This window comes from Mastigoproctus giganteus, chromosome 7 (genome assembly GCF_048544385.1).
Source record: "Mastigoproctus giganteus isolate SK-2022 chromosome 7, ASM4854438v1, whole genome shotgun sequence".
Lineage (NCBI taxonomy): Eukaryota > Metazoa > Arthropoda > Arachnida > Uropygi > Thelyphonidae > Mastigoproctus > Mastigoproctus giganteus.
The window spans coordinates 225299658-225314071 of record NC_143581.1 but is presented as its reverse complement, the minus strand read 5'-3'; the positions used below and the strand labels follow the sequence as shown (position 1 = coordinate 225314071).

The 14414-nt window shown below is 38.6% G+C and overlaps 1 protein-coding gene across 9 annotated transcripts in view; it reads right to left on the bottom strand.

The window, feature by feature from the left end:
* Positions 1 to 14414, bottom strand: part of LOC150083730 (uncharacterized) — a 183395-nt gene that overhangs the window by 73098 nt on the left and 95883 nt on the right. For 8 of the 9 annotated variants that reach the window (XM_090378169.1, XM_090378170.1, XM_090378176.1 and 5 more), the window contains 2 exons: positions 8934 to 8966; positions 1377 to 1574 (listed from right to left, as the gene is read on the bottom strand). In XM_090378169.1, coding sequence (XP_090234295.1) covers positions 1377 to 1574; positions 8934 to 8966 — 231 coding nt within the window. The remainder of the gene's footprint in view (positions 1 to 1376; positions 1575 to 8933; positions 8967 to 14414) is intronic. The other variant, XM_090378171.1, reaches the window with a different exon arrangement.

Here is a 14414-nt window from a genome sequence, read left to right as displayed (position 1 = left end):
GCAAAATTTTTGTGGCTTGGTAGACAGACGATTTTGATGACCAAATTGTGACGATGCTAAGTACACCACCATGGCGCAGAAACAAGATAGATGAACAAACAATGGAAATATTCATCTTCTCAACCTTCAAAAAGGCCAAGGTTCAATTGTCTGTCATCATGAACACGTTGTTGGTCTTCTGGTATTCTAAAGGTAATTACATCCCAAAAACAACAGCATCACTGGGAAGTGCCATAGAAACCTCCTGGGAAAGTTAAAAAGACGTTGCAAGTTATCTAGCGGTGTTCGCTGACATTACTCCTGTTCACAAGGCTGCTCTCAGTGGACTTTGCAATTAGCTGTAGCTATGAAAGTCTGCAGCACCCATCTTATTACCAGATCTCTCACCTTCAGACTTCTTATTCTTCCCTAAGGTGAAGTAACCATTACGAGGCGGCTGATTTCAGACTAATGAGGAGGTAATCAATGAATTGGAATCCTGGTTTTCTTCTCAAAGTGATGAGTTATATTCAAGAGGCCTGAAAGAGCTTATCCACAGAAGAGAAAAATGGTAGATATCTAGAAGATAGCTACATAGAGAAGGATGGAATTGACAGCCAAGTTTAAAATCCCTAACTCAAACATTTCTAGGTGAGGGTAAATACTTATTGACCTCGTAACTGTTACAGCGAATTTATTTGTCCTGCCTTGTGGACACGTAGAGCGGATTGTGTTATTGAAATGTGCCGAAAGAGGGCACTATATACGCTGGAACAGCAATATATGAGGGCATGATCTGAACACAAAAATTGCACTTGACCATCGTGCGATTGACTAAAAGGCCAATTTTCAAAATGTATATGTTGGAAGCAATGAATTAGCTTCTAGCTCATAGGCCCGAAGACGGAACTCAACAAAGGATTCTGAAACGTTGATTTACTGTAGCAATTTAGTTTTTCATCCCATTTTTTTATGTTTTTAAACGACGTACCCAAACTTCTGCGTCCATTAAAAACAGAAATACTGAATCTGATTATATTGTATAATGTAGGCCGGATTCCTGACTATTATTTAATCAAAAAAAAAAAAAAAAAAAAAGGGAATTTGTCTTAATAGAACTAAATATTTGAAAGAAATAATAAACATCCGGTTGAATTACATATATGAATGACTATTTCCGTATATATTAATTAATTTTTTTAATATTCGGACTAAAACCTAATTTTGATTTTGAAGGATACCTTGGATTATTTAACACAAAAGGTAAAGAAATTTTGCTCAAACCCAAAAGTGAAGAATTTTTTCAGCTACTTTCTAACTTATACTTATAAAAATATAAATAAAAAATAGTACGAATATAAGACATCTGTGAAATGAGGAGCAATCAGCGAACTAACCTGTTAATTGAACTGACACTAGGAATGTTGTCTTGATCACAGACGCCATCAGCTAGTAATCGATCCCGAATTTCCCAGGCGAACATGGTGGGGTTCTGTTTTTTGTAATTGGCTATAGCGTCCACTACCTTGGGAGTGGCTACCTTCGGCTTGCTTCCTCCAATCACACCTGGTTTGATAGACCCTGTTTCGTAATACCTGGAAAGAGAGAATAGAAAATACGTCCACTGAATCCAAACAGCAATCTTCGATACCATCAATTAACAGGTTTTATCTCATAATTTTTCATATTTTGTTTCCTTTCCTTCCTCGAATATAATTGTTTAATATTCCAATTGAAACGTATTCATCTAAAATAAAACATAATTAACCTATTTATAAATGCGATTTATTAAACAAGATAATTATTCAATGACGTATGCGTCGTTGCAGACTTCATACCACTCATCTAATTATCACGAATGCATAATAATACGCAGTTAATTTTTAATAATTTTCTCCATATTTTTTTTTATCTCTTTCAGCTTTAAAATTAATTTAGTTCAACAGAAAAAGGTTGGGCTCGCTTAATTTTATATATAGTTTTTGCGCAGCTGTTTCTCATACAAAAAAAAACTACAAGGAATATGATCTCTCTCTCTCTCTCTCTCTCTCTCTCTCTCTCTCTCTCTCATCTCTTCCCTCACCAACGGTAAAAACGATTTATATGCATAAAAATAAAAAGAATTCCATGGCAAATTTCTTCCATGGCTGCTGTTTGCATTAAAGATAAGCCATCTTGTTTATGCCATGACGTCACAGTCTTCAGCAATGTCAATTGCAATGATCCTGGTGGAACTCTGGAACTTCTTTGGAGATTACAATCTATGGCGAGTTCTTTGATGTATTTAGTCTCCGCGGAAGGGTGCTTTGGGTCCCTTTTTTTCCTTTCACTCTCTTTGGGAGGTAAATATAGTACACGACACTGGAGATTGCTTACTAATTCTAAGGGAAATATGAATAATGCAAACTTGGAGACGAATAATTTCTTAGTCAATAATATTTTATTTATTATACAACGAATAATGCAATGCGCCTTTGCAGTGCACCTTTTTTGTACATGGGTTTTTCCTGACTCTTTCTACCTGTTAGTGTTAGACTTCAATGGTATTACGTAGTATCTCTCCATCAATCTAAAGTTGCACAAATATCTGAGTTCGCGCTCCCTCTCATAAACAACTCCCTCGTGCGTGTTCCCAAAGGGAAAGCAGCCCCACCTAGAAATAGAAGCAGCACTGGCGTTTATCGGCCGAGACCGACACACCCTGACCGAGTCATCTCGCAGAGAACAGCGCCACTCATGTGATAAATGATGGTCCCATAGTCCTGGACTCTACTCTATGTGACTCGGGTTTAGGAAGATTCTAAACGTGGGTTCTAGGTCACATATCCTTGGTGTCGCTTTGTGTTTAGCTCAGCAAGAAAGTTGCGCTGTTGACGAGAAGGTTACGTGCTCACAGGGGGTTGATGGCTTTTCTCCCCTCCACTTCCAAATAGCTTGCCCTGTAATCACCTTTTAAATTGACCGCACATAATCCAGCTGAAAACGATAGGTGTACTCTGTCTGTCTGTCTTCCATGTATTTCTAGTTTGTTTAGATATTAGCGACAGTTACTGCTTTTAAGGAGAACTAATCTGGCAGATGCGTAGAGTGCCAAAATAGCCGTGAAAGTGATGAGAGATCCAACTCTCACTGTAAACAGATGCATCCCAAGACACATGCCAAAATTCGAGAAATTTACGTTGACATTCTAAACTTTAAACTCCTCTTTATGTAGGATTGCATTTAATGTTTCATCCTCTCATAGCCCAGGAGCTTGTAAGAGTAACGAATTACAACTACAAACTTGCTATTTTACTTCAGAGATATGAAGAGATGGATACTTCTTCGATGGACGCTTCGGTTTCCAGTAGTTATTCTTTATTGTATGCTTATAAATTTAAATATTTTTAATTAAATTCGTGTTTTAATTTATTTAAGCTCTATTACAAAACTGAAACACTATGAATCGATAAGTGGTGATCAATAGCATATTTTTCTAAATATATAAACATCTGTTTTAATTATTACCATCATAATCTCACTGGCCCAAAAATTAGAAACTTTTATTCAGTATCTAGGTAGCGTCACCTTTTGCCTGAATCCTGTACACGTCACGACAAGGAGTCCACTACATGTCTCAGGGAGTCTGGTTCCAGATTTGCCCATTCTTCCATCAGGATATTTGTCATCTGCTATATAGTGGTCGGTCGAGAACTTCGAATCCAAAGTACCCTTTCGGAAATATCCCACACATTCTCAATTGGATTCAGATCTGGAGAATTAGGCGAAGAATTAGGAAATATTGAGAATGTTCATGGAACACTCAGATATAATTTTTGTACGGTGGATAGTTGTGTTGTCGTCTTGAAAGGATCCATCGTAATCGGGTGGAGCATTTCAGGGTAAAGTTGATCCGATACGACAGAAGAAGAATCATTGGAGGTAACGTGACCTTCTAAAGATATGAGCAGACCAGGACATACCAATAGAACATGCTCCATACTATGATACTACCTCCAGATGCTTGAGTGGTGGACACGAGACAGTCTGAATTCATGGTTTCATGAGGTTCACGCCACACGTTCACCCTACCATTGCTACAAAAAATTGTAAATCGAGACTCGTTTGGCCTCGTACGTTAATTATCTGTTGGCACCAATTGCAAAGCTTCTAATTTTTTCGCCAGTGAGTGTAGCAACATTATATAAATTATTAATTACTTACATGTGAAATAAAGAATCATACTGGATTATCGATATTTACTTTGGAAATGCAAAAACAATTTATTAAGGAATATTTTAATTTAAAATTTAAAAATTTAATTTAAATTTAATTTTACCCTTATTAAGACAAAAATATTTCAAGAAATAATGACAAGTTTGTTATTACGCGATTCTAGCCGTCCAGTTAAATACAAATAATAATGATTTATGCATGCACTGAGTGGCCATTATATTAGGTAAATCTGCTCTTTTCATGAAATGGAGTGCGCCTTCAATGACATCATCTATTTGTACCATATGAAAGAGGTAGGCACATGCGTACGTATGTGTGCAGTTTTGTACGGGTGTTGTTTGTGTACAAATCAGTTCAAGAATGGACAAGACGAAATATTTATGCGACTTTGAACTTGAGATGGTCAACTCCAGTGCGATCATGCACCATGTCGCAAGGCCAGAATTGTATAGAACTGGTTCCAAGAACACGACAATGAATTCAGCCTGCTGCGATGACTTCCCCAGTTACCAGATTTCAATCAAAATGTGAAGTGAGTACGCGATCATCCAATTTGTAGCAACTGCAGGAAGTAGTTGAGTCAACATGGACAAGAATCCCTGTGGCATGCTGAAGTGGCCACTTAGAGTATAGAAGTTTCAATTTATATTTGAATCTACGCTAATAAATGCCTCCAAATTTCATTCTTCTCATGTAGAAAGATTTCTTTCTGCTATTTGAAAAGCAGACAATTAAATTAAATGAAAGAAAAGCTGAAAAAACAGAGAAGATTGTGTAAACCAGGAGAGGTATCATGTTATTCTGCTGAAATTACATTGGCTTATACGATGATCCCTCAATATTTTCGCATTTTGCATCATCAGGGTTGATGATTGAGACCCTGCAGAAGCTGGAGTGCCTTATTTCTAGCTAAACGTTGGTGTAGTATTAACTGGTGTACATTGTTTAGTATAATAACCATTACCCAATGAGATGTGTCTTAAAAACTGTATCAGATCACAATGCTTTTGAGCATTGGTCCATGATCAATCTATCTAGATATAGTTAGGATACGAACTATATCTAGATAGATTGATCACGAACTTCAACCAATACTGTACCGTGTATAGCCCAAGATAATTGAAAAGACTATGCGGATGACCAAAGGACGAAATGCATCTGTCAACAATAAAAAAGAAAAAAAACCCCACAAAATTGTCATATTAGGATAACCCAAGAACAATCACATCGCCCCATGTGTATTATGTTCATAAATTTAATGTGTTCGCTGGTCGGTTTGCCTCTTTTCCTAGAATAAAAAAAGCCGGGATTCTGAGAGAAAAAATACTTTTTCTCTTCACCTAGACCGCCTAACTCGGCCACGGTGTGAAACAGTCCAATAAAAGTTCCTCGCGCCATTGACGGAATTCGAACCTGGGCCTTTTCCAATGGGTGTAGGGAGGACGGCGATTATAACCACTGTGCTACCCGAGAGGGCACCCAATCACAATAGAAAAATAATTATAAGCTGCACTACGCTATTTTTATGGCGATGAAATATAGTCGGGTGATCTGACAGTCAATTGATCTATGTACCATAATTGTCCCAATGTCAGCTAGACAAATGATTACTGTTTCAGAACTTCTGATTACAGAAGTTCTGAAACAGTAATCCGATTACATTGTTCAGATGGTCTCAGTAAAATTATTCTTGTAGGGATGGAATCCTTTATTCCACCTTAGCTTTATCGAAATCTCCAGGTTCATTTTCTGCCTACACCAAAGCTTTCAAAAATGGTAAAATAGTTATTAATCAGTAAACTAGATTAACGAAGCTAAGAGTAGAAAACTTGCTTCTTGTCCAAATGGCAGTCGAACATTCTGGTCTCTTGCCAAAGCTATTGGCCGCAACTTTTTCCATCTCTATTCTCGCCACTGTCAAAATCAGATGGTTCTATTGCCACTTCAGCTAAATGCGAAGCTGACCTGCTAGAATCCTAGTTTTCTTATAACTCGTTTATGATGTTCTTCGTAAACCACCTACTACCATTCCAAGTAACTCCATTCAATGCCTCCTGTGGTCTTCTGTCAAAAGGAAAGAAATCAGAAGGGTTTTGAACAATCTTGAAGCTAAGAAATCTCCCAGTCCTGATCGTGCTTCTCCACTTCTCAAAAATTTGCTGTGTCGCCTTTTTCGCTTTTTTATTCTACACGTATTTTCCCTTCTGCTTGGAAATTTGCTCATATCCAGCCAGTTCCTAAAAAGGATGACAAATCCCTCCCATTCAATCATCGTCCCATTGCAATTACTTCTACTCTTTCTAAAGTAATGGAGAAATCAATTAACAGCCGACTCTTAAACTATCTAGATGCCTTCTATCTGATGAAAGATTGCCATATGGATTCCGTTAGTGTCGATCCACTGGTGATATTCTAGATTATGTTACTCATCTATGGGCAAAATCAATGAAAAAGTTGAAACTCAAGCAGTTGCTCTTGACAACTCAAAGGCTTTTGATGGTGTTTGGCACAAATGTCTTTTAAATAAGCTTCCATCTTATGGTTTGCCGACTATATTTTGTAATTGGTTATCCAGTTTTCTCTCTGACCGCTCACTGAGGGTGATGGTAGATGGCTCTCTGTCTTCTAATTTCTCCACTAATGCTGGTTTCCCCCAAGGTTCAGTTCTTTCCCCAACTCTTTTCCTCTTGTTTATTAACGACCTTCTTCCATTGACCGGAAACCCTATCCATAGTTTTGCGGATCATAGCACATTGCATTCCACCTTCCAGTTTCAGAAACCTTGCCCTGCTCAATCAGCTTCAACTTCTCGAATATCCATTACCAATTCCTTAAAAGCTAATCTACAGTGGGGAAAAGATAACTTAGATGATTTCAATCCTTCTAAAACTTAGTCTTAGCTTGTAGAAAGGATTCTTCTGCTCCTATGCTTCGTATTTTTTTGGCCAGCGTTATTAATACAGGTTAAGCTCTATTAACCCTATAAAGACTAGTGTTGAGTTGTTTGTGGCATATCGTAAGAATACGGTATTTTTTTTAGTTAGGTATAAACATATATACACTGGTACACAAAAAGTAAGGAACAAATGCAAAAATACGAGTATCTTTTAAAGTACAAATAAAATTTTTAACAAATATTCTTCATTCATCAAAGAAACCAATTTCCATCTGACCCCGTTAATGAAGTTACACAAAACCTTAAAACAGTATGCAAATCGCGTCGGATAATCCATGGACGGATTATCCGCTGGATGTATTTTTCTAATGATTATCGACACTTCATTTTCCCAATACAGAACTCACTTGCATAACTCCATAATTTCAGATCTGTATTTGAAGTCTTTGCGCTTTATCAAGAGACACTAATGATCCGAGTCTAGTAAAATCATAATCTACTAAAAGGTTTCTTCACATATTTGCATTTCTGTATTTCTTCCTCAACTTTTGAACACCAGTGCATATAATATTAAACATCTTCAATTGAATTAAAAACTTTGAGTTGTAGTAAGACGTATTAAACTTTTCAAAACTGTAGACAAACAAAAGATTACATTCAGTAGGTTACCAGTTACCATGATGGCACAAACCAGTATTTCGTGAGATAATTGTTGAGTTGGAGATCTAGGGTCTAGACCAGTGGTCATCAACGTTTTGTTTTTCTAGTGGGTCAATTTGATCCTGGGTTTTCAAGTGGGTTAGTACTCAAATTCAAATTTTTATCTGTACATTTAGGAAGAAATCGCAATTTCACTAATGGATCAACGGAATGTTCTCGCAGCTCACTAGCTGACCCACGGGTCATAGATTGGGGACCACTGATTTAGATGAAAGTAGTGTATGTGAAAGCTGGGCCTAGGATCGCGTGTACCTTTATACAGTGCCTACCATTAATATCCGGACAGCGCTCCTTTGATAGCTGGTCAGCTCCTGCTCAAGCACCACCTATCAGACACATCTATAAATATGCTCGTGGATCTTCGAGGAGATCTCATCACTGAAGATCACCAGGCTGACGATTGGTGATGTGGTCTGAAAATGAAAGCTGTGCTTTGGAATGACGAATGACGGTGGCAGATTCTCTGAGAAAGGTACCTATTGGACTGCATCTTCCTGAAAATGAAGTTTGGTAGAGGCAGCGTGTTGGCATGGTGCTGTTACTTTACACTTTCATAATTTGGTCTGGGACCATTGATTGTTTTGGAGAAAACCACGAATATTGAGGTCTTGGACAACAATGCGTTTCCTGTATCAACAGGACAATATTCCGTTGTCCTTCTGATACAGAGACCCCTCAATTGAAAACCTCTGAGGTCCATTGGATCGTCGAGTACGTTGTGAAGAGAGATTGGCGAAAAACGGAGCACAACTGGTCGCCCCTGAAGGCCGAATGGCGAGAGTTCCAAAGGGGCTCCAGGCTGCCATAAAGGCTAAAGGTTCCAGAATACCTTATTAGTTTTCGTGTAAATAAAGGTTATTTATTTATAGGTATGCAGGTGTCCGGATATTAATGGAAGGGCAGTAGGAATCGCTGCACAACCTACATTTTACTGATTTTTGTCCATTTTGGCGTTGAGAAGATATTTGTAGTAACCGTTGGTTATTTTTACTGATGTGTACAATCACTGTTTTTTTAAATGAAATTAGTGGTTCTTGAGGAAGCACTCTGACCACAGACTATCTTATAAATACGTTCCAATATTCTGATTAATATTATAATCGATATAAAGTGTTTTACTCACCGATAAGCAGGACTTTCAATCCCAGGATAGAGTCTGAAGCAAATGGAGAAATGAGAATGTTGTGATCTCAGTAATATTCAGCGTCAAAAAGCATGCACACCCCCTACTTTTCATGGTGGTTAGGGGGCTGTTAATTTATTAAATTACATTTTAAATAAAACCGAAGGAGCTGAAGATTGCGTCCTAAATATTAAAATACTGATAATACAAAGTTTGCAATTTGTTCACTGAAATTTTTATTGAAATCTAAGAGATATGAACAGAAAGATTTCTATTTTACCTTCTAACTATAAAATAATGCTGTAAAGTATGTTCTGTCTGCCTCTGTGCACTCAGTGGACAACTTACTAAGAACATCCTTCCCTCTCCCAAACAAATTACATAATTTAAATGGGAAAATGATAGTGGACCATGGAGATGCGGTCCTTAGATGTCAGATTCCTGCTGGTATTGCCTTACTCCGTTATGACACGAGCAACATTATGACAGGAGCTTGATGGAGACTTCTGCCATGCTCTTGAAACTACCCTGGCCTGCATAAGTGTATGGTACGCCTACATTTGTACTCCTCTGTCTGTACAGTTTTTTGGCCAGAAAAACTGACCACAGAACACACGCAACTTATGGACATATTCTACATTGCCAATTGAGTTAGTTGAGTCCGGGGTGGCCCTATGATACTTTTAAAAATATTTATCTTATGCGATAGAAGGAAAACAATAAAGCTTGATTTCAAAATAAAATATAACATCCTGAGTAGAGTCAAAACTGTCCACGGACCTTGGAGGATGATTCAAATCATGTTGACAGTTCTGCGGTCTCTGTAATGTGCACTAAGTTCTTGTAAAGTCTTTTGATTTGAAAAAACTTCAGAAAGACAAAGACTATTAATCTGTTTATGCATTACAAGATGTGCATAACAGCGACTGTGAATCACTGTGCATCCGCATTGGAATTCGGCCATCCAGAAAGACCCATTACTCTAATTTTTCTTTCCAAAATTAAGCCCGGAGTATTTAACTGCTCTTAGAAATTTCTTTCGGTTTCCTTCCTCGAAGCCAGAAAGAAACGCTTAGGTTGCCGACCGTCAGGAGAGCTCTTAATCAACAAGGTACCATTCATAAAATGATGTCCCTTGCCAACTTATGTGACGTCCATATCCTTGGTGACTCTAACTACTTCCGTCGAGATTAATATGGCATCTTTTTCTTTCTTTCTGTAATTCTTTGGGTCTATTTTTAATTTTGATCTCATACAATACTCTACACAGTCAAAGGAAAAGAAAATGCTGCCATATTCATTTTGGGATGATTTTTATCGAGCATGGACAATCATTGGTGTGATTTTAATTAGAAATCTTTACACGATTGTGAAACCGTGGCAAATGGACTCCGAGATAGTCAATAGTTTTATTTGCATATATTTTACGACTATTAATCATATTTTTATATTTCTACATGTTTAGATTTGTTTATTCTTTTTCAACCCACAACACTTGACAAGTTTAAACAAGTTTGAACAAGATTTAAAAGCAGTCATCGGCAATGTGGCCATGGTACCAATGACTGCTTTTCCGTGCCTATCCTACATGTCCATTCCAACAAGACATAACACTTATTAAGGCTTTCTGACCTTGAAAACGGGCTTCTACTATTCCTTCTTTTTCTCTTTCGGAATTCAACGAAGAATGAATTCTAAATACCATAATTGAACTGGTCTGTTCCATCCTCTCTCTTTTCACTGAAGTTGTTAGCATTTTACCGATATACGGAGAATTATTTAACTTATTTTCCATTTCATCGACACATCTGTCGATCTGTCTATCAAAGTGAGATTCCATGAGAATAACTGAACGAATATCAGACATTTCTGAAGTTGAATATTAACCAAGAGTGACAAACGAACGCTTACATTAGCTAACCGTTGTGATTTTTGGAAATTTTTCTGTAATCACATTAAAGACAAATTTAAAGGTTTCAACTGAAAAGAATTACGTTGCCTGGCCAAAACGTTAGATTCTCAGTGTCTTGTAGGATCTCCACAAGTCAGAAGTGGCAACTTAGAATCGCCCAGTCTTGGTTGTTAACTATACTGATGGTATTTAAGACATCGCGGTTGGCACATGATCACACCGAGTGATTTTACTATCAGCAATGCAGATGAATCCCTAATGCACTCCTCTCTCTCTCTCTCTCTCTCTTGCAAAGTTAAAACCCACGCGAAGAGTCCTAAAAGCCATAAATATTTAATGACTCAAAGAACCGAACCCTTATTTCCGAAATATAAAATAAGGGGGGGGGGACATCAAAATAAAGAAATGCTATGAAAATGTCGACACGAAGTTTTAATTAAATTTTTTTGATTAGAATTTTTTAAAATTTTATACAATAAAAATGTTAAAGACTAGCTCAAAGTTTTTAACTGCAGCCAACACTAGGATCTAACTTTAGGATCGATTAACCGATCAAACTTTAGGATCGTTTAAGCAGGATCAACCTAAAGATCGGTTAATTAGCATTAACTCCAGGATTTGTTAATCAGGATCAGCCTAAGATAGGTTAGTTAGCATTAACCCCAGTCTAACTCCTGAATCGGTTAATGATGATCAACTTAGGATTGATTGGTTAAATAGCATTAACTCCAGAATCGGGTAATCAGCTTCAACCTACGATAGGTTAACTAGCATTGAATCCAGGATCGGTTAATCAGGATCAACCTAGGATGGGTTAAATAGAACTGATTCTAGGCTCACTTAATCAGGATCAACCTAGGATCGGTTAAATTAGCATTAACTCGAGTTTAACTCCAGAATAGGATTACTACGATAGGTTAACTAGCATTGACTGAAGTTTAACTGCAGAACCGAGTAATCAGGATCAGCCTAGGATAGGTTAAATAGCATTAACTCCAGAATCGGTTAATCAGGATGAACCTAGGATTGGTTAAATTGCATTAATTGGAGGATCGGTTAAACTAGCATTAACTCGAGTTTAACTCCAGAATGGGGTAATCAGGTTCAACCTAGTGTAACTTGGATCAACTTCGATAATGCCAGTTTAATCTTTTCGGTTAAGCTAGCATTAACTCCAGTTTAAGTCCAGAATTGGGATCAACGTACGATAGGTTAACTAGCATTAACTGAAGTTTAACTCCAGAATCGGGTAATGACGATCAACCTAGGATAGCTTAAACGGCATTAACTCCAGGATCGGTTAATCAGGATCAACCTAGGCTCGGTTGAATAGCATTAACTTGAGGATTGGTTAATCAGGATCAACATGGGATCGGTTAAACTAGCATTAACTCCAGAATGGGGTAATGAAGATAAGTTATATAGGGTAAGTTATATAGCATTAACTCCAGGATCATTTAATCAGGATCGACATAGGATGGTTAACTAAGATTAACTCTTGGAATAGTTAACTAGAGTTAACTACTCGTGATGTACGCGTTTATTTACTGAATGAAATATATTTTTAAAGAATGACTGCGATATGCCAGATCGGGGAAACATAATTGAGGGGCTTTCGCAGAAGAACTGATGAACGTACTTTTGTATTTCTAAAATAAGAATGCGCCGGCCCATAGGTGAATAGCGCCCGGGTCATTACGGCAGGGCCCGCTAAGATTAAATTTTAGACCGCGCACATAATCGAGAGGAAGTGGACCCATTTAGGTTAGCGTGAGAGGAAATCGCTGGAAAGAAGCGAATGAAAGAAAATTGCTGTTCAGTTTACCCTCTCGACAAGCGACAACTTTCCATTGTCCGAAGTGGTGTGGCGGACACGGAATGGTATGGACGCACGTGAATCCGTCCATTAGGACCGGGTTTTTCAATAACAAAAATTGATTTTCACGGGGCACAAAGTCAACGTGTCTTTTCTATTAACAGACAACCCCTCCGTTATCCCCCCCCTCCCCTTATTCTGCCATCGGCGAGCCTGAGAATTAGTACGGCGTTTTAGCATAGATAAGAAACGATAAAGTGACGGCAGCCGCGGTCCATCCAGCGGCGGGCGGAATAAGACGCTGCAGAGGAAGTGAGCGGGGGTGAGTGGGTGGGTGGGCTCCCGTTCCATAATGGTGACGTTGACCATCGCCAGCACAATGCGAGGCTGAACGGCCGAAATTTCACGTGGCTTACTGCATGCCCCGTAAATAGACGTTAGCCCCGCCCTCCGGCAGCGTTCGTTGCACGTGGCGCGGGCCTGGACAGTGTCTTTCACGCGAGAGTCGAATCACGCTCTTGTCAAATTAAATTCGGCTAATTTGCTTGCGGCCCATCTCTGCCGCCAGCCGAGGTAATGGGGGAGGTTGTCGGAGCAAGGTGTGCTGCCTAAATGGTGGCGGCGGATTTTTCTTCATTACAGGGGCCATTCCGGCGGCTCCTCAAACAAAAGAGAAGCGGGCAACACGCAACCTGGTACTTATCTCTCCACAGTCATTCATAGACGTTTAGTGTGGGCTGTCTGACCGCGCGTGCTGCCTGCTCTCATGAAGATAGCGGCCAGTTCACATGGCACAGCAAAACAGAGAGAGAGAGAGAGAGAGAGAGAGAAAGAAAAGTGGGCTCCGGTGGTGCTGGTGGTGGTGGTACGAACAGTCAAACGATGTGTGTGTTTCTGTTGCCGCCAAACTAGATTACCACTTTCCTCCGGGTCTTTTTCATCCGCACGATTGTTACGCATGTACACAGACAGATGGACAGAGAGAGAGAGAGAGAGAGAGAGAGAGAGAGAGAGAACAGTATTGATAGATAGGCACAGAGAGAGAGAGAGAAATGTATAAGGGACAGAGAAATAAGAATGAAAGTGAGATGGGATTAGAAATGGATGAGATGAAGTGAGAAATACAGAATAGTGAAAGATAGGATGAGAAATTGTGAGCTGGAAAAAAGAGTATTGATAGATAGACAGAGAGAGAGAGAGAATATAGAAGGGACAAAGAAATGGGAATGACAGAGAGAGGAAATGAAACAAATAGGTGAGAGATGACAAACATGAGGAGGGAAAGGTGGATTAAGAAATACACGATGAAATAAGAAATATAGGGGGGGAGAGAGGGAGAGACGAGAAATACAGAAGAGAGAAAGATAGATTGAGAACTATAGGGTTGAGAGAAAGAGAGATGGGATGAAAAATATGAGACAGATTAGAAATACAGAAGAGAGAAAGAGAGATGAAATACGAAATATCGGAGAGAGAGAGAGAGAGAGAGAGAGAGAGAGAGAGAGAGAGAAATAAGAAACACAGAAGAGAGAAAGATAGAAATACAGAAGATAGATAGATTAGAAATACAGAAGAGAGAAAGAGAGATGAAATACGAAATATCGGAGAGAGAGAGAGAAATAAGAAACACAGAAGAGAGAAAGATAGACTGAGATATAGGAGAGAGATGAAATATAGGAGAGAAAGAGAGATGGGATGAAAAATATAAGAGAGAGGGAGAGAAACAAGAAATACAGAAGAAAGATGGATTGAG